This window comes from Plecotus auritus, assembly GCF_963455305.1.
Source record: "Plecotus auritus genome assembly, chromosome: 6".
NCBI lineage: Eukaryota > Metazoa > Chordata > Mammalia > Chiroptera > Vespertilionidae > Plecotus > Plecotus auritus.
In genome coordinates, this window is record NC_137773.1 from 134,569,452 (window position 1) to 134,596,416 (window position 26,965).

General features: G+C 46.7%; 1 protein-coding gene across 4 annotated transcripts in view; it reads right to left on the reverse strand.

Annotated features, from left to right (window-relative positions):
- Nucleotides 1–26,965, reverse strand: part of CACNA2D3 (calcium voltage-gated channel auxiliary subunit alpha2delta 3) — an 860,181-nt gene that overhangs the window by 402,176 nt on the left and 431,040 nt on the right. For all 4 annotated transcript variants that reach the window (XR_013960934.1, XM_080675067.1, XM_080675065.1 and 1 more), the window contains exons 10-11: nucleotides 17,907–17,996; nucleotides 8,904–9,017 (exon numbers count right to left, since the gene is read on the reverse strand). Coding sequence is in view for 3 of the 4 variants with exons in the window: in XM_080675067.1 (XP_080531193.1) it covers nucleotides 8,904–9,017; nucleotides 17,907–17,996 (204 nt within the window). In the remaining variant the exon portion in view is untranslated. The remainder of the gene's footprint in view (nucleotides 1–8,903; nucleotides 9,018–17,906; nucleotides 17,997–26,965) is intronic.

Genomic DNA, 26,965 nt, shown 5'->3' on the forward strand with positions numbered 1-26,965 from the left:
TGCCCTTTCTGGTTAACATTAAGTTCTCTCCTTAAAATAACTGGTGGGGCCCTGCGGGCATGGTTCAGTGTTAGAGCGTCAAGCTATGAACAATGAGGTCATGGTTCAATTCCTGGTCAGGGCACATGCCCAATTGCAGGGTCAATCCCTAGTGTGGGGCATACAGAAGGCAGCTTATCAATGATTTCCTCTCATCATTGATGTTTCTATCTCTCTCTCCCTCTCCCATCCTCTCTGAAATCAATAAAAATATTTAAAAAAAAACAAACTGGTAGGTTTTTGCCCTGCCTGCTCCAGTGGTGACATCACTGTCCCCAGTGGCATTTCCCAGAGCACCTCAGCTGAGACGAATAGTCGTCACCCACAAGTCCATGGAGGGGCATGAAAACCCTCATGATTCACAAAGTGTGGTCCTGAGCCTCCTATCACAATGCCGATTCCAGGGCACATCTGCAGAGAAGGGAACTCAGGAAACACTATTTACAAGCCTCCCGCCCGCCCCGGCCGCCACCGCCCCAGACCGTCAGCCCCTCAGTTTGAGACCACAGGTGTGGAGTCCGATGTGGCTAAGGAGCAAAGCCCCCAGCTCAGAGCTGTGGGATCAAGTGACAATGTCCCTGAGCTGGAGTTCTGTGCCCTGCAAGAGAATGGTGACAGGAGTATCCCCCTGGATAGGGCTAAGGATGAAACGAGAGAAAGTGTTTGGCTCTGCACCTGCCTAGCATGGGGCTGGGTTTGGGGGGACTTCCCTGCAGAGTGGCCTTTGATATCCATCTACTGAGGGCAGTGGGGGGCACGTGGGAATGTGCACAGTCCCCGCGTGCTTTCTGGGTGTGGGGAAGAGACCTGCGCTGCTGTGGCGGGAGTGCTCACGGCCATCGGGAGCCCAACAGGAGCTGATTTCTCCGTGGCTGGCAGCAGCCACGCACCAGTGGACCCTGCTCCTGACTTGTCTCGTCATGTTCTCGCCTGAGTCACAGGATGTCTTATCCCTGCAGAAGTAATTAAAGATATGCTGGGAGACAGCGAACCATTGCGACTCTCCCTTCGGCGGTGAGGGGGGCCCGGATGAGCTCTCACTGCTGTGACAGAAATGCCTTTTCCTGTCACATTGTTGACTGAACACAAGAGATGAATGTTCTTGCCATTTTCCTAAGACAGCTTTAGGATTTCTCACCCTGGAAAAAATACAGCCATGACACAAACTCACCCCAAACTTTCAGACCCAAACGGAACTTCAGTCAGGGAGCAAGAGACAGAGAAGTGTCACCACCCAACTGAGCTGGGAAGGAAATCAGCAAGAAGAACCAGGACCACCTGGAAGCAGTCACAGGAAGTAAAAGAAACCCGCCCCCTAGTCCCCACCCACTGAAATCAATTATGATGAAGAATGTCAATACCCAAACTGCAGACACAGCTCAGGCCCACGCCTGGTAGCCTGACCCCCATGCAGCAGTCAGAGAACTTCTGAAAACAATCAGCTCAGGCCTCTCCCTGAAAAAGAACCTCCCATGGCTCCCCACTACCCTTGGATCACAATCCCAGCCTCTTACTGTGCCCATTAAAGGCCAGAGGAGCTGGCCCCTGGCTGTCCTGCCAACCTCTCCCATGACACTCCCATCCAGCCACCTGCTCTTCCTCCAGCTCCTCACACACCCACCTTCTCCTTGAAAGTGCTGTTCCCTCTGCCCCTCCGCCCAACTCTTTCACTTACTGCTCTCCCCTCAGAGGAGCTTCCCTGGTGCCCCATTCTCCACCTCTGGCCCTTGCTGTCTCCTTCAGGAGGTTTACCATGATTCCTAATTCATTGGTCCTTTCACTTATCTGCTTTCTGCTCTCTGGAGCTCCTTCCTCTCACAGGTCAGCCCCCTACTCCTGGGCTCTGGTACAGTGATGGGGACACAGGGACCCTCAATAAAAAGTCTGTTAACTGAATGAATTACCCCCCATATAGCTGCTCCCTTCCCTCTACTTCCTCTGCCAACAGCCTCTGCCACCCTCAAGCCCCCATGTTAACCTCCTTCTATGGGCTGAGAAACAGACAGAGCCAGAGTGGAGGTGGGGTCGGGGGTGGGAGGAGAGAATGTTTGGAGACCCCTTATCTCCAAGCAGTATGGTGTTACCTCCTCCCCCAGGGGCCTGCAGTAAGGTAAATCCTTTCTCCTCTCACCTGGCTCAAAGGAGGCAAAGGAAATGCTTTGTACAACCACTTGAAAATCTGACTTATTTCACTTAGCATAATACCCTCTAGGTCCATCCATGCTCTCACAGATAGTAAGATTTCATTCTTCTTCCATTGTGGAAATGTGCCACAGCTTTTTTATCCACTCATCTACTGATGGGCACCTGGGGTGCTTCTGTATCTTGGCTATTATAAATAACACTGCAATGAACATAAGGGTGCATATATTCTTTCGAATTAATGTTTTGGGTTTCTTTGAATATATACTCAGAAGTGAAATCACTAGGTCATAAGACAGTGCTATGTTTAATTTTTTGAGAAACCTCCATACTGTTTTTTATAGTGGCTGCACCAGTTTGCATTCCTGAAACCAACAGTACAAAAGGATTCCCTTTTCTCCACATCTTCACCAGCACTTGTTGTTTATTGATTTATTGATGACAGCCAGTCTAGCAGGTGTGTGGTGACAGAGAAAGACAAATACTGTATGATTTCACTTATATGTGGAATCTAAAAAACACACAAGATAAACTAATAAACAAAATAGAAACAGACTCATAGTTACAGAGAACAGACTGATAGCTGTCAGGGGGAAGTGGGTTGGGGAACTGGGTGAAAAAGGTGAAGGGATTAAGAAGTCCGAATTGGCAATTACAAAATAGTCATGGGATGTAAAGTTCAGCAAAGGAAATATAGTGTTGCCCATGTCTCTCATCACAGACCCACATGGAGGAGGATAGCACAGGGCCATCTAATAGGCACAGAAGTGTCGTTGTGTAACACAAAGCAAAATAAGAGTCATGAACCGATGAGTAGACCCATTCTGGCCCCACCGTGATGGGGGTTCCAAGGGTTCCATTTTATTTGTATTCAGGGGGGCTCTGCTTTCCTGGGTCTGAGAAAAGAAGAAGTTGGATTCTCTCCAGGGTGTCCCCTGTTGGTCCAGTGACCTGAAAGCTGTGACACTCTGCCATGTGCCATGTCACCATAAACAATGTTCCAGGGGCAGTTACAGATAGCATTTATGAAGATGCCACCTTCCAGGCACTGGGGGCAGCCCCAGGCTGGGTGCCACAGCTCGCTTTCCTTCGAGGGCAGTGCGGAAGGAGAAGGAGGGGGACAGAAAGGACTCAAAAAAGCTGAAAGAATGGCTCCAAAGATGGAGGAGACATACCTATAGCATAAATAGAAGTATCTGCCATCAAGTCTCCATCCCTCCACCATTTAATATGTGGCCAGTATTGTTATTCAAGTAGAGAAAAACTACGGGAACATAGGGAGAAACTGCCCCCACCATTTTGAATTCAGCCAATGCATTCAATTCTGAGGGCATCTCAGTGACTTCCAACAACACCCTGTTGATGCCTTTAGATCAGGGGTTGGCCAACATGTTCTTAAAGGGCCAGATAGTAAATATTTCAGGCTTTGTGGGCCACAGGGTCTCGGTCACAAATCTTTAACAGTAGACAATGTGTAAACAAATGCAGATGGCTGTGTTACAAGAATACTTTATTTATGGACAGTAAACTTTGTATTTTATATACTTCTCACCTTAATATTGAAATAATATTTTCCTTGAAGTTCTTCTTATTCACCATTTAAAAGTGTGAAAAACCATTGACTCATAGCTCATTGGCCATGCAAAGTAGGCAATGGATCAGATTTGGCCTAGTTTGCAATCCTTTCTTTAAATCACTTACCATTTCATAATGATTTTGAGAGAGAAGGAGGAAGGGGGAGGGAGAGAGAGAGAAACATGGACCAGCTGCCTCCAGCGTGCCCCCTACTGAGGATCAAGCCCACAACCCAGGCTGTGGCCTAAAATCGAGCCAGCAACCTTTGGTGCACAGGATGATGCCCAGCCAACCGAGCCACATCAGCTAGGGCCTTCCTCACCATTTCTTACTATCCATTCTACCTTGCACATCAGGGGAAGTGATGATAAATAACTGCGTGAGCTTTTTATTATTATTATTATAGTTCACTTGGAAGAACAACTACATAGGTGGCAGGTATAACTGTTTTTCTAATTTAAATGTAGGCAGCTTTATTTCTTGAGCAGATCCTGGAATGAGTTCCTTTCATGTTGAGAATTGCATATTTTATTCCAAGTGTACAAGAGGTGCTATTAAGCCCCAAACCAATGGATATCAGGCAAAGGTAAATGGCACCCAATAAATGAATAAATAGCTCCTCATTTCTGCACCCAGAAATACAATGCTGGCAAAGGACACATTGCATCAGCAATTGCTACCTTCATGGATTCATAGTTAAATTACCAGCAATGCATTCCTTCTTCCCACTCATTCTAAAATGATTTACTAATCAGTTGCCTTACCCAAAGCCCTGGTTAGGTTGTAGATAGCCCCAAGAGCTCCTCTGGCCTGCTCCCAACGTCCTCCCCCCTCTCCCTTTGTGGGAACCCAGCTACCATACTGTAAGGAAGTCCAGGCTACTATATTGAGGAGAAAAAGTTCACAGGTAGCCCTGGAGAGTTAGGCACCATGTTGTGAACAGAATGGAGGCAGCCCAGCCACGGTCCCAGATTAACTAGAGACCACACCTGGCACCACGCGGAGCCGACTCGCCACGCAGTTAATGCACATAATTGCAAGAAATAATAAAATTGCTACTTTAAGCCATTAGGTTTTGGATGTTTATAATATTGTATATAAGTAATTGTCTTTCCTTTTCCTTGCTTCTTTTGCTGCATAACAAGTTACCAAAAAAGTAACGGCTTAAATGAACATACATTTGATATCTCAGCGTCTTTGGGTCCGGAGTCTGGACACAGCTTAGCTGGGCCCTCTGGTCCTGCCTCACAAAGTTGCAGTCCAGATACTAACTGGGCTGTTTCCATCTGGAGGGCCGATGCTGCCTGCAAGCTCATTCGTTGTCTGCAGGAGACATCTCCTTGTGGCTGTAAGAGTGAGGGCCCAGCTCTTTGTGACTGTCGCCTGGAGGATGCCCCAGGTCCCAGAGGCTGCCCTTGGGTCCTCATCACAGGGTTTCTCCAAATAGCCACCCACTTCATTAAACTGGCGAAAAGAGTGTCTCTGCCCATCAGGGAGTGTCCAGGCCCTCTTTAAGGGTTTTCAATTAAATAAGGCCCACCCTCAATAGAACTCCTCTGATTACATCAAAATCTACTGACTTGAGGCCTGATTACATCTGCGACACTCTCACCTTTACCATATTTTATTGGTTAGAAGCAAATCACAGGTGTTGCCCACAATCAAGGTGAGGAGATTATACAGGGTGTAAATACCAGGGGACAGAATCTCAGCACTATGCTAGGGTGGCCAGTCCACGCTTCTCAGCAGGGCTGGGATACTAGGATATGGTACATGGTGGTAGGACTGTTCAGAGATACAAAACCTGTCCTAAAGGACTCACCAAGCCAGTGAGGATGAAAAACAGGCCCGAAACAACAGTAGTCCTGGCCACGAGGCTACGCTCCCTTAGGACAATTCTGAGTGAGTCGGAAGTTTAGGGTTCAGGCAATAGAAGATGGCCTCCAGTTGGAGCAGAAAGGGGAGGAGCTCAGGGCAGGCCCAAGAGAAAGAACAAGTCCTCCAAGGCTAGCGATACAAGCCCCACCTGGGAACAGCAAGTACCTGCTGACCAGCACTGCATCCCTACGGGCATGGAAAGCATATGGATGAAGTGGACTCAGAGGAATTGATGGAGTGGTGAGGGTCTTGGCCAAACAGAGTGTGCATTTGCCGTCTAAGGAAGCAGCCACTTCTCAGCTCCAGCCAGTTGTTTCTTTGTGTGTGTGTGTGTGTGTGTGTGTGTGTGTGTGTGTGTGTGTTTTGTCATAGAAGAATGTTGGCTCCCAAGTGCCAAGTGTATCCATTTACAAGAAAAACTAAAACTTAAAAATTGTATATACTACAGTCAAATTTTTAAATGATGATCAGTAACTGGCAATATTTTAAGCAAAGTATGGGCCAAGAAACGTATACCTGGGCACTGGCTCTGACTGAGGGCACAGGTCCTTGTAAAGGTTGACAGAGGGGAGCAAAAGTGGCAGAGCCCACGGAGTAACCACACCCACTCTCTGGACTCTATGGCAGCAGTTCCCCACAAGTGCTACTCCACCCACAGCAAAGGCATCCCCGGGGAACTCGTTAGGAATGCTCACTCTCGGGCCCCACAGGGCCCCACGGAATCAGCATCACTGGAGATGGGTAAGCAGGGGTTGTGGGAAGGAGCCCCCAGGAGGTTCTGCTACTCACTTTCTCAAGTTTGAGAAAGACTCTCTCATGGGAATCAGGCTCTAGTCTTCAGGTCATTTTTCCTCTTCCTGAACCCATTTCCTGTTTCTGTCATCTGGAAGCTTACCAACCACCTCATGACACAACCCTCTGCTAATGTTCAAAATAACAGAGAAAAATGACTGTGTAGACATTGCCCATCCTCTCACTTTAACACAGGGTGCAACCACATAAGGTGTTATATACATTTATTACCTGCATCTTCACGGAGAAGTCATGGAGAAGAGACTGTATGTGTATATGCATGTGTATGTGTGTATGTGTGTGTATATATGTGTGTACATGTATGTGTATATGTATGTTTTGGAACTCTCCAGAATAGAGCAGAAAGGAAAGGTCTCCTGCTATGAATTTTTAATCATAGAAAAAGACCCTATTGCTACAGAAAGAAATCTGCTTCTGCTTGATAGTACTTTCTAAGTAGATGAAACTGTCTTTGTGCAACGCTGAAATTTCCAGGACCATGGTTCCAATCAATCCTAGGAAGCAACTGGCCTAAAGTCAATATTATTCCTTTGGAAAGATATGTTAAAATTTGTGTTTTGTCTGAAGAATTATGACTGTGCAGCCCTCATCCTCTGCCTCTCTCTGCAAGCAATGCCATGATGTTACATAGAATATTCTGGCAACTGCTTTCCATCAAGTGATTCTGCGCATGAGACTCATATGACCACACATTTGGTGTTGATGGAGCTGCTTATTAAAATGCCCCTTCACTTTCTTCTCTTATTTAAGATGGTCCTACATTAGTCAAAATACCCTTCAACCTGCTGTGAGATGTCATGGCATCCATGAACCTCCCATTTGACTGCACCCCCATTCACTGGTGCTGTGGCCTCCCTCCCGGCCCTGTCACTTAGCTGCTGCCCTCAGGGTTGAGCATTAGGTACCAGCCACATGCCTAGCACTGTGCCGGGGGCTGCAGGTGAACACATCCACCCAGCCTGTTCCTCCTTTCATGTCACATACACTTATCGGGAATGAACTCTGGCTTCCACCTGTCCCTGGAAATCGTCACCAGAAATACAGCATCTGAGTCACCTTGTCCAACACTGAACATCATTTGATTCAGGATTGGATTCTAAAGTCAGTGCTTATTGAGGAAGTTGTGTTCAGCCAAATGTATTCCGGGCTAAGTTAGGCAGGTGCCGTGTCATAGCCCTCTGTTCTCTTAGTACGCCCAGCACCGCTAGCTTTTCGTCCAGCCTCAGAAGTGATGGCTGTTTCTAAGGGTAAGCCCCAGGGAAGGAGGTGGTATCCATTTGGGAACCAGGTTGTACAAAGGTGTGTACGTTTAAAAACCAGACTCACACCTGGTGAGGTAAGATGCCAATGTTATCATAGACGCATGGGGACTGAGAGTCAGCGAGGGAACATGGACCGAATCTCATGCTCCCTCCAGGGTCCCTGCTTCCAAGATACAACTGAGCACAGTTGTCATTTGCCTTCTGTTTATTTTTTGCCACATGTGCATGGTTAGTTCAATTCCCAGAAATTAAACATACAAAGCAGAACAAGCAGGATGGACTTGTTCTGGATGGTCTCACGCACCTATAGAGGATGCCAGAGCGAGGCTGTCGGCACAGGGGGTAGGAGAACACTTTGTGATGCCCCCAGGTTAGCGCCCTGTCCCAGTGACTTCATTTCCCTGCTGAAATGCCATCCTTTAGGTAAGGCAGTGATCCCTTGCTGCCCATCTGCTGATTGGTGCCCACTTGAGGAACTGATTAAAAACACAGATTCCTGGGCCATAACCTTAGAGATTTTGATTCAGTAGCTGTAGAGGGGGGTTTGCATATTCATAACTTAAGAGCTGTCGCCAGCAAATTCAAAATAGCTAATAGCTTGAGGAACCTCTGGGTTAAGGCACTCAAAAGGCGCCAAAAATATTAATATCCAATCCTAGCACATGGGTTCAACAGATAAATAAATGTCAACCTGGAGAGCAAAGAAGTAATTAGAATAGAGAACATACTCGGACATGTGTGGGGAACAGCACTGGGGGAGGGAGGGATGGCGAGAAGCTTCTGGGTGGTCACAAGGGCTCAACAAGGAGCTGCAGCAAAACAGAATCATAAAGGAGATGCCACAGGGCTGCCGGGGCTGACCTCACCATCCATGAATGCTGGCCCACCAAGCAACTCTGGCTCATGGAGAACAAGGAGAAGCACGGCTCCAAGTGGACAAAGCATACGTCACAGCGGATCTTTTCACTGAACATGTCTTTACGGGGCTCTTCTCTCCTCCAAACGCATTTCATTTTGAGAACAAGGAAAGCCATAGTTCCGTTGTGGTGAACCAACAAACACAAGGCTGAGAAACCAGAGGCCATTATGAGATTAAACCTACATGCGACACTTATCTGTGGATGATCCGGAGGTTTCCACACAACAGAGATTCTGCATGGACTGCACTTCGTGGCCGGCTCAGTATTCACTTACCTTCCGCTCGGGCCAGTTGTATTTGGCAAAGATCGTGTCGTAGGTGTCCACCGCCCCATCGGTGATGAGCATGATGGCCTGGCTGCAGATGCTGCCTTGTCCCGTGTGGTTGAACTGTGGAAAGAAATAAGTGCAGAATATAACAACTCATCAGAGAGCTCTGTGTATCTGCGAGACTTCAGAAGCAAGAGGCCATGGGCTTAGGGAGCCTCTCGGAAGGAGAGCGCATGGGCACCACCAATGCAGAACCTGCTTAAGAAGGCCTTTCCCACGCGGGGGTCATGCTCTGACAACTTGGAATGATATACAGACCACAGAAGGGATTTCTGAAAACCAGGTATAAGGTGGGAAGTGAGATTCGAACACATCTAACCACTCTCACCTCCCAGTGCGGCAGCCTTCAGAACACAAGCCCAGAGGAGTTGGCACGGCCTGTCAGGGACACGTTCTATGGGAGGCAGACTGTGTGCCAGGCAACATCTCTTTCAAAATCTGAGTCTGGTTTGAATGGGTCTAATGGGTACAAGCTGTTCTATACAATAAAATCAAGAAGGTTTTGGACACATAGAGAATAAAGTCAGGATCATAACATTTCCGATTAGAAGCTTAAGCACCCTTGGTTTAGGGTTTGTCTTAAATATATAGCTGAAAGCTTGTAACATTTGGTACTAGTTTATGCATGTGAGTATGTGTAGCATGCTGAAATTCCAAGATTGTGCCCACTTGTGTGCAAAGCCCTACATGTCCTCAGCTTTCAGCTTTACATAACATTGAAGAGTCCCAGCTTTGGTGAGAGGTAGGCTGGCGGCGGAGGTGGGGGGAGGCAGACTGGGCTTGCCAGAGTTTCATGTCCTTCCCCGAGTCAGGAATGAAGACTTCCTTCAATGAATGTCATTCATGCTGCAATTCCAAGCAACACCATGTCCTTTAAAAACCCTACAATGATGTGACAACGCCAGGGCATGGGAACCACAAAAAAGTCTCTAGCCTTCAGACATCAAACTCCATCCACTATAATCTATAAAATTTTTTCACATATTCAAAAATTATTTACTAAAAGCCCACACAGTGCTGGCAATATAACATACAAAAATCCCTTCCCTCGTGTAGTTTATATTCTATTTGGAGAGACATAGAAAAACAAAGTAAATAAGTAAATTATGTTATATGTTTGATAATGTGATGCTAAGAGGTGGGATAAGAAAACAGAGAAAAGGGATAGGATATGAGAAAGGGATACCTTTAGAAAAAGTAGTCAGGGAAGACCTCACTGAGAAGGTGAAACTTGAGTAACTTCTGAAGGAAGTGAGTGTCTGGGGTAGGGCATTCCAGAGAGGGCAAAAAAATTAAAAAAACAAACAAACAAACAAAAAAAACAGTGCATACAGCCCGGCTGGTGTGGCTCAGTGGTTGAGTATTGGTCTATGAACCAGGAGATCACAGTCTGATTCCTGGTGAGGGCACATGCCCAGGTTGCCGTCTTAATCCCCAGTAGGGGGTGTACAGGAGGCAGTCAACCAATGATCCTCTCTCATCATTTCTATCTCTCTCCCTCTCCCTTTCTCTTTCTGAAATCAATAAAAACGTATTAAAAAACAGTACATACAATGGCACTCAGTGGGACTGTGCCCAGCATGTTCAAACTGTTGACCATGAAACTAGGAAGGGCTAGAAGCTTCTTTTGGATTGGCTGCTGACTCCTGGTGAACCAAAGAGCTAATAAAACATTCAAGTTGAAGTTTAATGCCCAGTCTTCATGCACTTAGAATTCTGATGTAGAGTTAGAAGTTGTAATAACTTAAAGGAGACTATAATTGATGGATGGATGGGTGGATGGAAGAAAGGAATGACTTGCCTTGTGACCACATTGGGACAGAGCAAAGCCAACTGGAAACATGCATGGTGTATCATAAGATAGCGGAAAGTGCTTAACCCTATCCCAGCACCACAAGCTATGTACCTGGGGTGAGTTCTCACTTCAGAGTGTCCTTTTCTTCATTTATACGATGGGAATACCATGCTTACATGCTTGCTACAACACAGGTTAAATTTCATTATATGCTGGGCTATAAGTATATACTTAACCTTTACTAAGGCCTCTGAGGTAGGTAATATCATTATCCCCATTTTACAAGGCAGGGAAACTGGAGCACAGAGAGATTAGCTAACAAGGTCACACAGCTACTACCTGCCATAGCTGAGATTTGGACCCAGGTAGTCCAGCTCCAGAATCCACTCCCAGATTCAGCATACTCTACGGCCTCCCAATAAGATACTTGAGCAGATAGGGGTACATGGTAGGACTCCACAAATGTCCATTTCCTTCTCCTTCCTTCTCCTGTCTCCATCCTGTCCAGGGTTCCAGGGTCACTTGGCTTTACCAGGGCAACCACCCTGAGAGTGAGTGAGTGCTCCTTATATTTTGTGCCCTAGACACTGACCTCATTTAAGTCCTGGCCCTGGCAGCCACTCCTGCATCTCAGACTGGACAGGTGTCCTTGAATTAATGAGAAGACATGGCCCTTGACACAAATGAGTAAGTAGAAATCCTGACAACTAAAGCCATCACACCACAAAGCTTCACATAACTACTATTCTACCGTCTTTATTGACATAACAATATTCCAGAAAATTCTTGCTGAGAGAGATAAAAATTGCAAATAACATTATCTATCGCTTCTTCCAGGAACTTCCTGAAAGACCCATGAACTCTTCAATAGAAAGCATCAAAGGACAATTCATACCTAAGACTCTTTGAACTCCCATCTCAAAATCCTCCCCTTGCTGCATCTACCAATCCTACTAGTACACTATAATATTAGGATTCTTACCAGGTCTTAACCAAGCCTCTTCCTTCTTCTCCACCCTAAAGGACACACCTTCAATCAGACTTCAATCAGTCTCATAAAGGACTTTGTCTTTCCCCTAAGAGACACCGCTAAGATCTTATGGTCAGACTGCACTTGGTTCCTTCCTGCAGGAAGGAAAACAGCCTTGTAGCCTTGTTTTATCAACAGGTTGTTCTGGAGGTATTTTGGGTAGCTTGCATCCAACACAGCCTTGAAGCCACTGAATAAACCCAGTAGTAGGCCACTGAATAAAGGTGATCTATGCTTCAAGTCACAGAGGCTGCAGAAAGGGAAAAAACAGGATAGCTTGGGGATGTTGTTCATGCACCTCATTTGAAAACATCCTGGAAAAACTCTCCCAAATACAAGGCAAGAAAGAGGGGGGAAATGAAGATATCTGAATAACGCAGACTAGAAGAAGGAATGCCCAGAGCTGTTTATTTAACAACATCATTTTCCTCTCTGGCTGCATCCTTGGTATTCTCTGCAGCAATCTGCAGTTGGAGAATTTGGAGAATGCAATTAAATTCAAATTCTTTGATGAGTACTATCTCTTCTCTTCATATTTGTCTAGAACTTTTTTTTTTTGTTGTTGAATAGCAAGAGTGATGAAAGTGTTTTCCATAATAATAACAGTGACAAGGGCCTGATGATGAACTACAATTAGCTCAGTGATTCATCAGTTAGCAGAGAAAATTTCAATGCATCCTGACATTTAAAACATTTGGTTGTGATTAACAGTCTTTAAAATGTCACCGAATTTTACTTAATTGGCTAAGAAAAAATTTTTTAAAGGTAATCACTGCAAAGATCATATTCATTGCCAAAAAGATAATTGCAGTTGTCACATGACAAGGTAGATGTCTAACTACTGTAGCAAACTGGCTCTGTGTTCTTATAGAATCTAACAAAGGCAGCAGATATCAACAGCCAGGAGGGTCTTACAAGGGTATCTGAATGCTCCTTTCAAAGCTCTTTGTACAGTAACTGCAAGCCTTTAAGTCATCTGAGCAAATACTGAAACTGAAATGCAGGTAAATGCAAAACAGAATTAACTGCATTTGGTTATAGTTACCTCTGAGCTATTCCAAGTTCCAGGCACAGTCATAATTTCAGGTGTGTATATGTGTGTGTGTGTGTGTGTGTGTGTGTGTGTGTGTGTGTGTGTGAGAGAGAGAGAGAGAGAGAGAGAGAGAGAAACAGAGAGACAGAGAGACAGAGAGACAGAGAGAAAGAAAGATGTGTGTTTGTGTGTTTGAGAAATAACTTTTTATTTCATATTTGCTTATAAAGGCAGGCATAATACACAGGAAGAGAAATAAATCACGTAAAGATCATATCGGTGAAGGGGAAAATAGCTAGAGTTTCATTTTCATGAGAGATTAACCACCTCTGTGTTTTTCAAAGTGTTTGTCTATTTAAAAGCCCAATGGCAAGAGATAAAATGGAAATGTCTTTCTCTATGGGATAAATGTGCATTAAAAAAATATGGTGCCAATTGTCAACAATCTCAAGTAGGGACATTTTGTAACATTTTTTGTACCTTCTGTTTCTTACTTTCCAGATTTACATTTGGCCCATAACTTTCTCTGATTGGCCAGGCCCTAGAGGATTTTTCCAGGTGAGTCAGAGCAGGTAGATATGGGGAAGGTTTCCCCGGTTCAAAAATACTTCTCTCACCAGGATTCAAGGGGGGAAATCTGCCATGTGTTGGTGAAGTCTCTGGATTGTAAAAGTGTTAGGAGGGTAATCTACCCCCCTGGAGTACACAAAGATCCCATGCCTGAAAGTGTGCTCCTCGGACTGTGACTTGTGCAAGATTCTAATCCTATGGGTATGACATGATATAAAGGGTTCCTGGGTCACTACGTTTGAATACTGGTATAAACATATTTGAAAAGGTTGGTTCATTGCAGGACTTCCAGGCCTTTAACATGTCCAAGTGCACTGCCTATCTCCCCACCTTGATCACAGCACCTATGTGGGAGTATCTTGGAAGGTCAGCATTCAGTTGGGCATGCAATGAGAAACACTAGCTTAGAGGTGTCTGAGAACAAAATTGGTAAGTGGAAGGGAAGGGAAAAGGAACCGGACAAGGAAAAGAAGAGAGGGGAAGATGAAAGTGATACCATTGTAATTAGTTATTAAAAATAGGAAAGGAGCAAAGGGGATGCCAGATATTAGAGGCATGTCATTTGGGCAGCTTCACCAGGAAGCTGCAATTTCATACTCCCCAGGGAACCACTGGCCCATTCCCTGCAGATTGCTGGGGAAGGGGACGAGACAAAGTGGAGGGTAGGTGCATGCACAGTGAGTCGGGCTGACATCAGGAAGGTGCTTGCTATCAGTCAATCCTGGGAACAGTGATCATTGACCAGAATGGACAGGGCCATTGAAGCCCATGAAAATCTGGGGATACATAATCCTGCAGACAAAAGAGCTCATGCTCTTGACTTGCTCTTGGCTCTCTGGTCCCTTTGGCTTTGCTTCTGCCTATGTTCCCTCTATAGACGCATGGCCCATGGCCATGTGGACCCCACAGGCAATGGACTGATGAATGGCAGTGAAAAACACAAACTAAACTAGCCTGGATTGGACTATACCCTGACATGAAACAGAAACTCTGGATACTGGCTTTGATTTTAGCTCTGCTGAAAGCAAAATGGGACTTCTTTTATGGCATGACTGAGGGAAATGGGACCTTGGAAACTCAGGGGTTTGAATTCCCAGAAATATATATATATATATATTTGGAATATATTGTGAATATATATTTACAATCTTTCATTCTTGCATGCAAGTCTCAGAAAATGCCTTTTCTCAGGATATTGCAAGAAGCCTACTCCACTAGCAACCAGTAGAGATGAGGACCTCTCCCCACCAATAACAAAGGGATATTCCTGAGGCCTTGGGCAGAGAATAGGACCAAAGCATCAGGAGTGGGAGCTACTCCAAGAAACCACAGGCAGCCTGGCAGAGTTGAGGCAGCCTAGTGTCCCTAGTCACGGAGATGGCACTGCTCACTGAGCCCAGCACCACTGAGAGGGTACCAGGCACTGCTTCCCCATGCTGACTTCTCAACCGCCTACCAGGACCAACTTCATAGGCCTGTGATGTGCACAGCTGTTCAAGGCCATACACTTGGCTTAACACTGCTGTCACGCTCTTAAAATTCTTAATGACTTTCCAATAAGAGGCCTGCCTTTCATTTGGCATTGGACCTCACAAATCATGAGGCCAATGCTGGGTCTATGCCTGTCCCCATTTCACAGGTAAGGAAAGTAAGGGGAAACTGAGCACAGCTTTCTCAAGGCCACAGAATCAGGCTTCTCAACCCAGCCTGCCTGACTCCAGAGGCCACAAATGTAACCACAGGACAAGCGTCTTCTAACTCTCTCTCCTGCACCACCTCTGCCAAAGAGCAAAAGAACAGAAGTTCACTGCAGGCAGGTTTCCAAACATGGACTCCCTGGCTCAAAGTAGCCTCCCCCTGCTGCAGATATGAGGCTTTTGAGATAAAAAGGGAGCCTATTTTCTGATCATGCCAAGTCCTTTCAATATTAGCTCCTAGAAAGAGCCTGCTGAGAGGCAGAGCTCCACATCTCCAAGCCCAGAGAAGGCATCTATCCAGGATTCAAGCCAGAACTTAAAGGTGCAGCTTGGCCCTTTGCTCAGGCCAGGTATGCTTCCAAGTTATTAATAAGGTATTAACAGAAATGCACTGTCCTAAACAATGAGGCTTGCATAAATGTTAATTATCCCTAGCTGATAGCCCCTTGGGGTGACTGAGAGGGGATGGCCTTGGGTTTACATTGAAGAAGCTGGTGTGGCACCTTCCCTTCTTATTTTTTTCTCCTCTTCAGTTGTGGCATTGGCTCACTGCTGAGACCAAATGGCCTTCTGGGTGTCAACAGCTGTATTGGTAAAAGGGAGTCTAGAATCAGGCCCTATCCTTGGCTTGAGAGGTCAGTGTAGCTGAGTGGGAACAAGTCAAGTTTGGGAATTGGGCATACCTGATCACCACAAAGGACTTGTGCAGTGTTGGCTGGATGCTGCAACCTGGCCCAGCCGGCCCCACACAGCTGCCTGGAGGCTCAGTGCAGTGAGGCCCTGAACCTCTGCAGGTCTCACAGCTCCTGCAACACCTCAACACAGTGGCCACCCCATTTAGTGCCTGTTTGCTCTCAGCTTCACCCCATGCCTTTTTCCTGAAAACCCCATTTCCCAGTCTCCCCAGTAGTCTTGACAAAGTTCATATGCAGGAGAATACTGGAGGACACCAGGGAAAAGCCAGGTTTCTGAGCGATTTCTCCCTTCTCTCTACTGTAAGGGCGTGGCGTTTTCTGGCAATGGCTGTGTCTCCTCCCAGCACTAGCTTCCCCATGTCAGGCTTTTCCCTCCGTGGTTCTGCTCCCTCTGGATGGCCACAATGAGGAGGCTCTGATGTAGTCCCACCCTCCTGTGTCCCTCCTACCCTAGAGAGGAGCACCTCCTGCTGGCATTCATCTGTGGATTGTGTCTTCCCTGCTTGGTCTCAGCTTTTCCATCCCCAGTGCAACCAATCCTCAGAATTAAACTCCTGCTGTTTGAAATACCAAGAGTGCTTTCTATTTTTCTGCTTTTTAACATCTCAACTGCTGCCTCCCTGATCCAAGCCATTATTATCTGTCACCCAGATGATTTAATGGCCTTCCTGCTATTGTCTCTGCCCACTACAGTTGCTTCTAAACACAGCAGCCAGCCAAATGCTGCTGAAACCCAATGTGCCATTCTCTGCTCAGACCCCAATGACTCCATCCCAACCAGAGCGAGAGCCAAAATCCTTGCCAGGGTCTGCAACGCTCCACATGATCCAGCTCCTGCTACCCCGTGATCCCATTCCCTAGCACGATCTCTCTTCCTCACTTTGTTCTTGTCTCCTCACTGTATTGTAAAAATACCAAACATACCAAACATCCCTGCCTCAGGGCCTTTGCATTTGCTGTTCCTCTTGCTAGAAGCTTCTTGCCGGAAGTATGCACATGGCTACTCCCTCACTTCCTTCAGGTCTCTCCTACATCACCGCATCAGAGAGACCTTCCCTGGCCTCACTGTATAAAGCAGCAACTGCCATCATGCTGACACAATGGTGCTATCCTTCTTCATAGGAAACATACCTCATCTGTCTTTGCTCACTAGAACTGGGATCAGCAAGCATCTTCTGTAAAGGCCAATATAGTAAGTATTTTAGGTTTTATAGGCCATGCAGTCCCTAGTGCAACTAACCAGCTCTACCGATGTAGTGCATGAGGAGGCACAGACTATACACAAGCAGGTGGGCATAGCTGCATTTCAATCACACACACAGGCTGGATATGGCTCATGAGCCTAAATGTGCTGACCTTTGCACTAACATGCAAGGTAAATTAAGGCAAACAGTTGCCAATTCTGTTCCCTACTATCTTGTCTGACATTATAAAGCATACAATACATATTATCTAAATAAATGATCCAGGAACTGCATTGATGAAGACAGTCATCATTTTCCCCACCACCCTCCCAGAGCAATGGAAACACAAAAGTCGCATGTGGTTCTAGCTTCACACAGGTGGATTCAAGGAAAAGAATCACCTGCCCAACACCAACACATTGCCTGGGATGCTAGCAGGTGCTACTTGAAAAAAACACTCTTTGTTCAAAGTGTGAGACACAGCTGATTACACAGAATTCTTTCCTGCAGTACTTACGGGAGCCTTGGCTATGGTACTATTTATTGGGGCTCTCCAAGGGGCTAGAAGAGAGGGGAGGAGAGGTATAGCACACCCTAAACCTTGGAATATCGTCACATTCACGGGTCTACTCAATGAAGATATGGAGTTTCTCAGGTGAAAAGAAATCTGCATTATAAGGTGTCCGGATATTTCTGCGTCCAAAAGCATGGCTGGTGGGTCCGACCAGACTGCACCACCAACTCTGCCCAGCAGGGGGCTGGTTTGGCCTCCCTGCTGGACCTGGTTCCCCAGACCTCACACATGGCTGGCCACCTCACCCTCCCACCCTGTGCCGTGGACACTGCTCAGTGACAGCCAGGCCTAATCATAATGCTGGTCCACAACCAAAATGAATCCCATCTAGTCTGTTGGACGAGAGAAAGGCAAATCCGAGAGGAGCTTACGTCACTGAGAATGCTGAAGGCCTCATTCAGAGCGATATCCAGCATCCCGATTCCTTTGGCAAAAAGTTTGTCCAGGTGCTCCCTGAAGTGCTGAAACAAAAATCAGAAAACCCATTAGTGTCTGCCCTATTATGAGAAATGCCCCCATGTTGCTGTTACCAACAAATCGGCAAGAGGGAGCCCACCACATGCCCAGGGACATGTCGAGTGTGTGTGATGTCCACTGAACCAAAGCCTCTGTCCACAGAGACTAGGTGCCTGGCATTATTTTTTAGCGGACCCATTCTGAAACCATTTATTTTCTATTGAAGGGAATTCTTCTCTTCCCAAAGGCATCCACTCCTATCTGTTGGGAAAACGGGTCAGAGAAGTCACCAGGAGGCAGGAAGGGTGGGCTCATGGAAAACCTTTGCTGGCGATTTCCTGGTCTAGGATTATTATTTTTTCCTTTTTTTCTCTTGCTATGCCCTGGTACCCAACAATGCCCCAAGAATGCCATCAGCATTGAGATGGTGACACCCACTCATGGCACATCTGCCATGGGACCCTGAAACTGATCACAGAATCTGAACAGGTCATAGAGATGGGTCCTGGATCATGGCTAATGGTTCTAAGACACTGTTCTGTCTGTGCCCCCTCAGGAAACACCAGGCCACTGCTCACGGGGATGGACTGCAGGCTTGCTGGCCAATGGGACTAGGGCTTCAGTGGGCTCCTCAAGGCCATTCAGCTTTAATGACATCCAGCCTGAACACGAATCAAGGCTGGATTCAAAGTGGATCGTTCACCCTGGGGCTATTCATATACCCGCAAGACCTTCCCCGGCCCACCTGGCCCTCACAGCAACCACACCCTCATGTTCAGAGCAGCTCTGGTTATCAAAGCCTGCTCCATGTTAGATTCTTAAATACCAGGTCACTGGGTCCTCAGAACAATCCTGTGAGGTTCCTCACCCCACCTGTCAAATGGGGAGACCGAGGCTCAGTACCATGCCCAAATCTGCTCACCTCCTAGCTGCCAGGCCCAGGTTCTTTCCCATGTCAGTTTCACCCACTTTAATGCCCTCCTTCTTTCTGATATACACCTACTGCTTTGCTTTTTTTTTTTTTTTTTTAGTATTTTTTATGTCAGGTACTGGCCATGAGCTTGGCATACACCTGGCTAGTCTGGCTCCAGAATGCTCTTTCTTCATCCCTGTGTCTGAGCTGTGGCCAAGTCTATAGGAGATAGTCAAGTGCTTGTATGATGGGGGAGAGAAATGCTAAAGGCCATGGAACCAGAAAAACCACACTGCCAGGAACCAAGCTCTGGGCTTCTCTGTTCTTCCTACCTGGTGCTCACGGCCCAACAGGACACTGAGCACCTGGCACGCCCTACATGAACACCTCATGAACAAATCTGGGCAGTACGTGGGTCTAAGGAAGCCCAGGCGTCCTGGCCACAGAACAGTCAGGACGATCAGATCGGTCCACATTCACCAAGCATAACCACCTGGAACCTACTTGTGGGGGTGGCCACCGAGAGGACTCAGGATTGGCGAGTGTCACACATGCACGCCCAGCATACCGCTTGCAGAGGCTGCTCTTTAACCAGCCCCATGCTCCCGCAACAGTGACCAGAGTCTGCCTTGACAAGTTCATTCTGTTCACTGATGTCATTTCTGTCAACTGCATTTCATTGTGCTCAGTTGCACAGTTTACGCAGTATTGTGTTTTTTTAATAAGACAGCAGCCCTGCTTAGTTTTCCTTTTAATCCATGTGTATCTGTGTGTCCTGTGGAGAAAGCACTCCAGGCAATGGTTGCTTTCATTACTGGATACTTCGGGGTAAAATGCAACAACATGTCATGAAATTTGCTTTTGTAACGAGGTCAGTTGTGATCTTGTTTTTTCCTGGTACAAATCTGGTCCGTATATTAGACAGAAAAACATTTCCTCAGGTTAAGGGTTTCCAAATGGTATCACAGATGAAGAACTTTCTTTTTGTTTCTTTCTCTCCCACGTCCCTGGCATCCAAGCTGCCTTTGCTCCTCCTCCATACCCTGAGCCCAATTAGCTTCATTCCCCTGGCCCTCCAGGCTGCATTAAACCCTCGGCCCAACTCTCCTTTTACACAAAAACCCATATTGCCTTTCAGGAAAACATCTCCCCTGATGGGCTTCCATCAGGAGCTGTTCTGTCCACCAAGGTAGCCATGAGCTACATGGAGCTATTTACATTAAATTCAATTAAAATTACCTAGCATTAAAAACTCAGCTCCTCATTCTCCCTAGCCATATTTCAAGTGCTTGATAGCCCCATGTGGCTAGTAGCTGCTGCATGGGACAGTGAGGAAGAAGGAGCATGCCCACCATTGCATAGTTAGTTCTTTCAGACATTGCTGGCCTGGACACAACACCTCCTCCTCACCAAGCCATTGACGTACTATCAGTCAGAGGAAACCCTAAGGCTTGTAGCCAGTGGATACGTGTGATTTCTGCTTGTCCAGCATCCATTCCCCTTCTTCTGATTTTCCTTCTCCCCCACCGCTCATAATTTATATGGTATAGGTATGGTTAACACCTTTCTCCCTCCTTCCCAGATCAAGGGGTGGGCCCATGTATCAGACCCGTCCAATCTGTGAATTCCACTTCATCGGCCGAGGTCAGGCATGAGCACATGATACAATCCCTGGGCTTCCACTGATATGTGAGGAAGAAGATGCTCCACTGAGATGACAGGTCAGGGAGGGAGGCTGGTGCTGCCTGCAGCCATCTAGCCACTGCCCAGGAAGAGCTCACCTGAGTAAGGTAATAGCCAAGCACAGCAGAGCCCACGATGGAGGGAGCAAGATGGCATCAGGAGAACATAGCTGAGCCCCTCTACACCCAGCTATGCTTAGCATTTTCAGGTATGTGAGCCAACAGATTTGCTTTTTGCCCGGCCAGATCTAGCAGGATTTGGGCCACTTAATGAACAGGACCTTGATGACCATGACCGTCACATAAACTTGGCTGAGAAGTACCTCCCTGAAACTCACCCTGCATTACAATGACCCTCCTCATCTCATCTATGCCACTCCCTCTGCCCCCTCTTAACCACTATCATTGCATCTTATGGTTTTTACACAGGGAGCAAGGCACTGCATACCCAGCATGCCCTGGGTGCGCTTTCACTACCATGGCATGGAGAGATTGCTGGAGAGTCCTAACCACATGCCTCCAAGGGTCGTGTCTGAAAGGGAACGAAGAAGCCTGCTGACTGCCCTGCAGCCTCCTCATCAGTACGGATTTCCTTTTCTCTACTCCCAGTTGTGGCTACTCTAGATTAAAAAATTGTTATATTTAATGTGATCATATTATAATCACTGCATGGAAGCAGTTGGTACATAGACCCTATGGACCCCCCAGAAAAATAAAACAACTGCTGAACTAGGATTCAGGAGACTTCCTAGTTCTGGTTACACCATTTACCAGCTATGAGACCCCGAGGCAAGTAGCTTTGGCTCTCAGGCTTTAGTATTGTCCCCTGTGAAATGGGGATGGGACAGCTCCTCCAGGGGAGTGGGAGAGTGGGAGCAGCAGTGCCTCAGAGCAGCAGGTAGGAGCCGTGGCCTGAATTCCAGCTCCTGACTGGCCACTTGCCCTTTCTATCAGCCTGTGTAAGATACTTCCTTCCTGGGAGCCTTCATTCTCCCCTAATGCAAGGGGGCTAGACTAACATCTCATGGATATTACAGGAAAAGAGAAGTCATCTGAAAGACCACGATGGCAGACAAATGGGAGACTTTGAATTTCATATTCACTAAAAGCAATACTTAAAAAAAATCCTACAAAACTTCCTCTCTGCCATCTTCCTGGTTTGCAACTTTACAATCTAATACACCTTGAAAAATGACTCATCTTGCCTTCCAGGTCCAGGTTTTATTAGATGGGGAGAGGCACGTGGTTGATGTCAGGGACACCGAGAACTGCGTGTCTCCCAGAGCCGGCTCCAGAGAACAGAGGACTTAGGACGGCCCGAGCCAGGCAGACGCTCCTCAGCAACTGTGTGCCAGAAGGTGGCCAGTTTTCATTATTTTTCTAAATTAAAATAAACAATTTATTGGAAGTGGTGACAGTTCCATTTTATTATTAAACTTCAATAAAGGAGGAGGACGGTGGCTCTTTATCTTTGCTTCAGGCACGAATGCAGCATATGCTGCTGCCCGGGACAAGGCCTGGCTTCCAAAGCAATTAAGGCGGCTTACTGCCTGGGGAGGTGAAGCAACGCGAGCGCCACGGCTCTGTGTGCCCGAGTGCCAACCGCACAGCCAGGCCGCTTATCTCTGTGAAGCATGCACAACATCCAGGCCGTCGGGGTCCTGCTGGAATAACCCTCTCCCTCACCAGCATTTGATTTCCTTGAATCAACAGTGATAACGCTCTCGGCGTTAATAGCAACCATGTATTTTCCTGTCTCTATAATTACAGGGAATGCTTGAATCCTGCCAATTAAGAGCAGCGGATTAACATGAAAGTGGACAGAACCGTCCCCCATCCAAGACCCCTTGAGTAGCGGCGGTCCTTCCTGGGGAGACGTGGGGGAGGCTGACAGCCCCTGTCAGTGATGCCCATCAGGTGACTCCCGCCCAGAACACCTGAGTTTTGTACCCATCAGGTGTGGACGAGGGCACTGTGGCACCTCAGCCTTGGGAGGGCTCTCGGACATTGCCACCCAAGTCCTCCAGTGGCAGCAAGGTTGGCCCACTGACAGCTGCATGCCAGGCACTGCTTTTCCTGCATTGCCTCACAGATCCTAACTCCCCAAATTATTATTATGTTCCCATTTTACATACATAAGCAAATGGAGACTCAGAATAGTGAAATTTTTGCCCATAATGGCAGAACAAGCATGAGGAAGGTGGGTTTCCAAGTGCTGAGCCCCATATCTGAACCCCTAAGCAGCAATGCCCCCCAGCACCCGGGGCACAGCCTTCAAGGTTCCTATAAAGCCCAGCATGCAGGACACAGAGCCTGTCTGGTCCTATGCAAAGCCACCATCCCATGCTCAGAAGGTCCCGTGCTTGGCTTAACTCTTTGTTGTCACCGTCATGAAATCCTTAATCATTTTATTTTTGAGTTTGTGATGTGTACATGAAGCCCAGTGGAACAAGAGCACGTGTAAGCACAGGAGCTCTGTCCGGGAGTCCGCCGTTCCTCCTGGGGTTCATCAGTACGCCGGTGCATCAGAAGCGCTCAACTGTATGAGGTGACTTTGCACCAAACTAAAATGAGGGAGCTAAGAATAAGCATGCCCTGTTGAGGCTCTTGTTTTCAGCTCTGTCAGGAACACACATGGCATCACTTGCCTTCTCCTATAATGGGGATATAGCTTACATCAGTTAATTCAGTATCCCGATGGTCACAACCATCTCATTCTGATGTCAAATTCCTCACTGAAATGTCTAAGTAAGCCTATGATCTGTCCCATTGCCACTGAGCAGCAAACCCAAACAGCAGAAATCCATTTGTCAGAGAACTTGGAGGGTGTGTGCCCCTGTCTTCTGGCCTGACTAGGATACTAGACCACAGATGATTTAATATAAATATGGACTCGGGGTTCTCATATCATTCCTCCTGGCAACACCTTCCCAGCCCCAAACCTGGGATGACTCCCTAGGCTCCAGTCTAGTCTGAGCAATCCCCTGGCTGGATTTTACTGCCTATTTCGTGCACACGCAACAGCGACCGAAGGCAATGCCCAGTTAATAGAGTTTCCAGGACAGGCACCCATCTAGCGATGTTGCTACCTCAAAGCCTGGGCTCCGGTGAATCTGCTTCTCATTTGATTCCAGTGGGGAAAGCAGACAGTGACACGGTGTTTCTCAAACATGAAAACAGAATGGCCCAAGAAAGCTGGTGCTCAAGAGGCAGCCCAGATGTTTGCAATTTAGGGGAGAAAGTGCAGACACGGGTGGGGCCTCGTCTGCGCCGGTCCCCGTCTCTCCTTCATGTCGTCTAGAACAAATTGAAGTGTCTGAGGGTAGCAGCTGTTTAATGCAAATGCCAAATTAGGGAGGAGATCGATCTCCTGGATGTGAACAATGAGTGTTATTTCATACCAGGTAGTCAGATTAGCTACAAGCTCATTTCCACGGCAAGAACACTAATTGGGCCATGTGTGATGGTGACTGAGCCCGGGATTGGCGATTCTCTCCAATCGGGAAATATCAACAGCGGAACAGATGACTCCACCAAAGCGGTCTGTTCATTCCTCGCTCCTCAGGGGGCAAGGATGGGTCCCAGGGACTCGCTGCCACTTCGCATTAACTGTGTCCTCCCTGTCCGGTGTCTGAGGGAGCAGCTCGATGAATCTCTGAGAGACTGATGCTACGGAAGCATCTGCTTTGTGTCCAGGCTGGGCGAGAGGGCGTGTGTGCAAACAGCAGGCCTCACCCTTCACGTCTTTCTGACAATTTCCAATGTCCAAGTTCATCTTTTATAAACTTCATGAAAACCTTCATTGGATTCAAATGTGTTTCTTGGAAGAAGAATGCTTTTCTCGGCTGCAGTGTGCGAGAGCAGACAGAAGTCACAGTGCCAGTCCTTTCCCAATGAGGCTCCGAGCTCCATGGAAGCCTGGACTCACAAGCAATGTGACCTTAGAGTGAGTGTCCAGGGAGAGTGCTGTGTAGGCTCATCTTCATCAAACCATCCTCTGACAGTCAGGGTGACGGCCTTCACACCAAACACAGAGCTACAGCCCAGTGAGGAAGGTGTGGGTTGCTGAGGACACACATTCGGAGTCTGTCCAGGGGGTTGATGGATGTGCTCTGATCCACCCTACAGTGGCCCATTCAGGGGAGGCCACATTTATTTCCATGACGTCTTGGCAAAGGTGTGTCCCAAAACAACAAAAGTACAACTTCTTCTGTATGATCATTTGTAAGATTCATATAGATTTATAAATCTTGTATTTACTTAAAATGTATTTATTTTAGTGATCTCTGTATTTTGCCAAATTATATGAGTATTAGCCTTAATTGCCTAAATTTCTTCCAATCTCATTCAAGTCTGTGAATAAGCAAATACCCTATAGAATGCTGTGACATTTTTAGACATATATCAACATTTATTTAACCAGTCCCCCACTGACGAAAATTTAGGTTTTCAGAGTCTTATTTTTTCAAGCATTCCTACAATAAACATCTTTGTACACACATCGGAGGGTTGTAGTGCATATGTATACTAATATCAATATAACAGCTTCATAGAAGGGAAGCTATTGGGTCAATATTTCTGTATTTATACCACGTAGAGTTACTCTGACAATTTAATGACATTCAGACATAGTCCAGCATATAGTAAGAAATCAGTAAAGGGTAGGTCTTAGTAACAGGGCAGCAATAGCACTGTTTTTTGTTGGGTTTTTTTTTTTAGCCTATTAAAGTATCCAAATCAAAATTTTAAAAGCAAAAGCAGCCTCCCCCCCGCCCCCCCACCACACACACACCCCTCTATATATAGCAAAAGGAAAGTCATGTGAAAGACTGGAAAGGCAGGCAGGGACCAGGGATTCCAAGGTGCTCACAGGCTGGGTCCTCTGTGTTGAGATCCTGGTTCTGTGTGTCCTGCATTCCATCAGGAGACTCCTGACCACACAGCTGCCCATGTCACAGGTCTTATATGTTCCTGGACTCATATGCCTGCTGGTCAGAGCTGGAGTCACCAGACAAAATATAGGATACCCAATTGAGTTTGAATTTCAGATAAACAACACATAGTCTACTAAAATTGTATTTATTGTTTATCTGAAATTCAAAGTTAATTGGGTATGCTGTTTGTTTATTATTTTGTTTTTCTAAATCTGTCAACTCTATACCAGACCAATTTCGGCAAAATTTTTATCAAAAAAGTTCTGAGAGACTCTGATCAGCAGAGCTTGTATTTTATGTCTGGGTCTAAATCGGCCAGGTGGCCAGAGAGGAGATCCTTGGCTGACTCAGGCCTGGGCTATATGCACATTTCTGAACTTGAGGTTGATGGCAAGAACCAGGCTAAGTGTTACATGACCTTCACCAAGTGAATTTTTTTGGACAGAGGAGGGAGGGGAAGCTGGACAGACAAGAACTATGGCTCAGTCAACTTATACAGAGCTTGTGAGAGAGGTGCCGCCTTCCACGGGCTTAGTCCAGATTCTCAGAGAGCTGTGCTGACAGCCTGGGCAGCAAAGACATCACAAAGACATGTCACACACACAGACACACACACACACACACACACACACACACACACACACACACACACACATACACTGAGCACGTGCTTTACTCTGCAGCATGTTGAGCGGGGAACATGCATGGTAAAGAGACAAATAAACGGTGCCTTTCTCAAGGAACATCATAATATGCATCTAAAAAGTTAAAGAAAAGTGTTTCCAAAAAATTGGTGGTCCTGGGATGGTTTGAGGCTTAGCAAAAAGAGAGAGACAGGGCAAAAGAGAAGATAACACTGCTGACAACTAATATATATTGGGTGTCTTCTACATCCCACTTTGGCTTGAGACTCCTGACTGGTGTCTCCTTCAAGCCTTACAACTATCTGGAGGCATGGCGCCCTCACTACCCTCATGTTATAAATGAGGAAACAGGTTTGGAGGGTTTGCCTCACTGACCGGTGCTCACCGCTAATGAATGGTAGAGTGGGGGCTTAAATCTAAGCATTGGATCTCTAAAATATTTATTTTGTGGTTTTCCCCGAAAAAAAACACATTTTGTTATAGAAAATTTCTATGATCAGTTCATGGCGAATCTTGTCTTAGTGATATCCCACCACTACCTATTTCCATCTCCCTTGTGGTAGCCATCTCCAAGCTGGCCTCCCTGACCCTCACCACCTGCCATCCACACCCACACTGCGCCAGGGCTGGCTCTGTGACCAAGAGAACACAGCTGAAGTGACGGCATGCCACGTGCAAGATTAGGTGGTAAATGACTCTAGTTTTCCATCGTGGCTGCTCTGCTGATCTCTGCTGGATAATTCGCTCTATGGGAAGCCAACTGCTTTGTCAGGAGGTGCCCATGTGGAGAAGCCTAAGCTT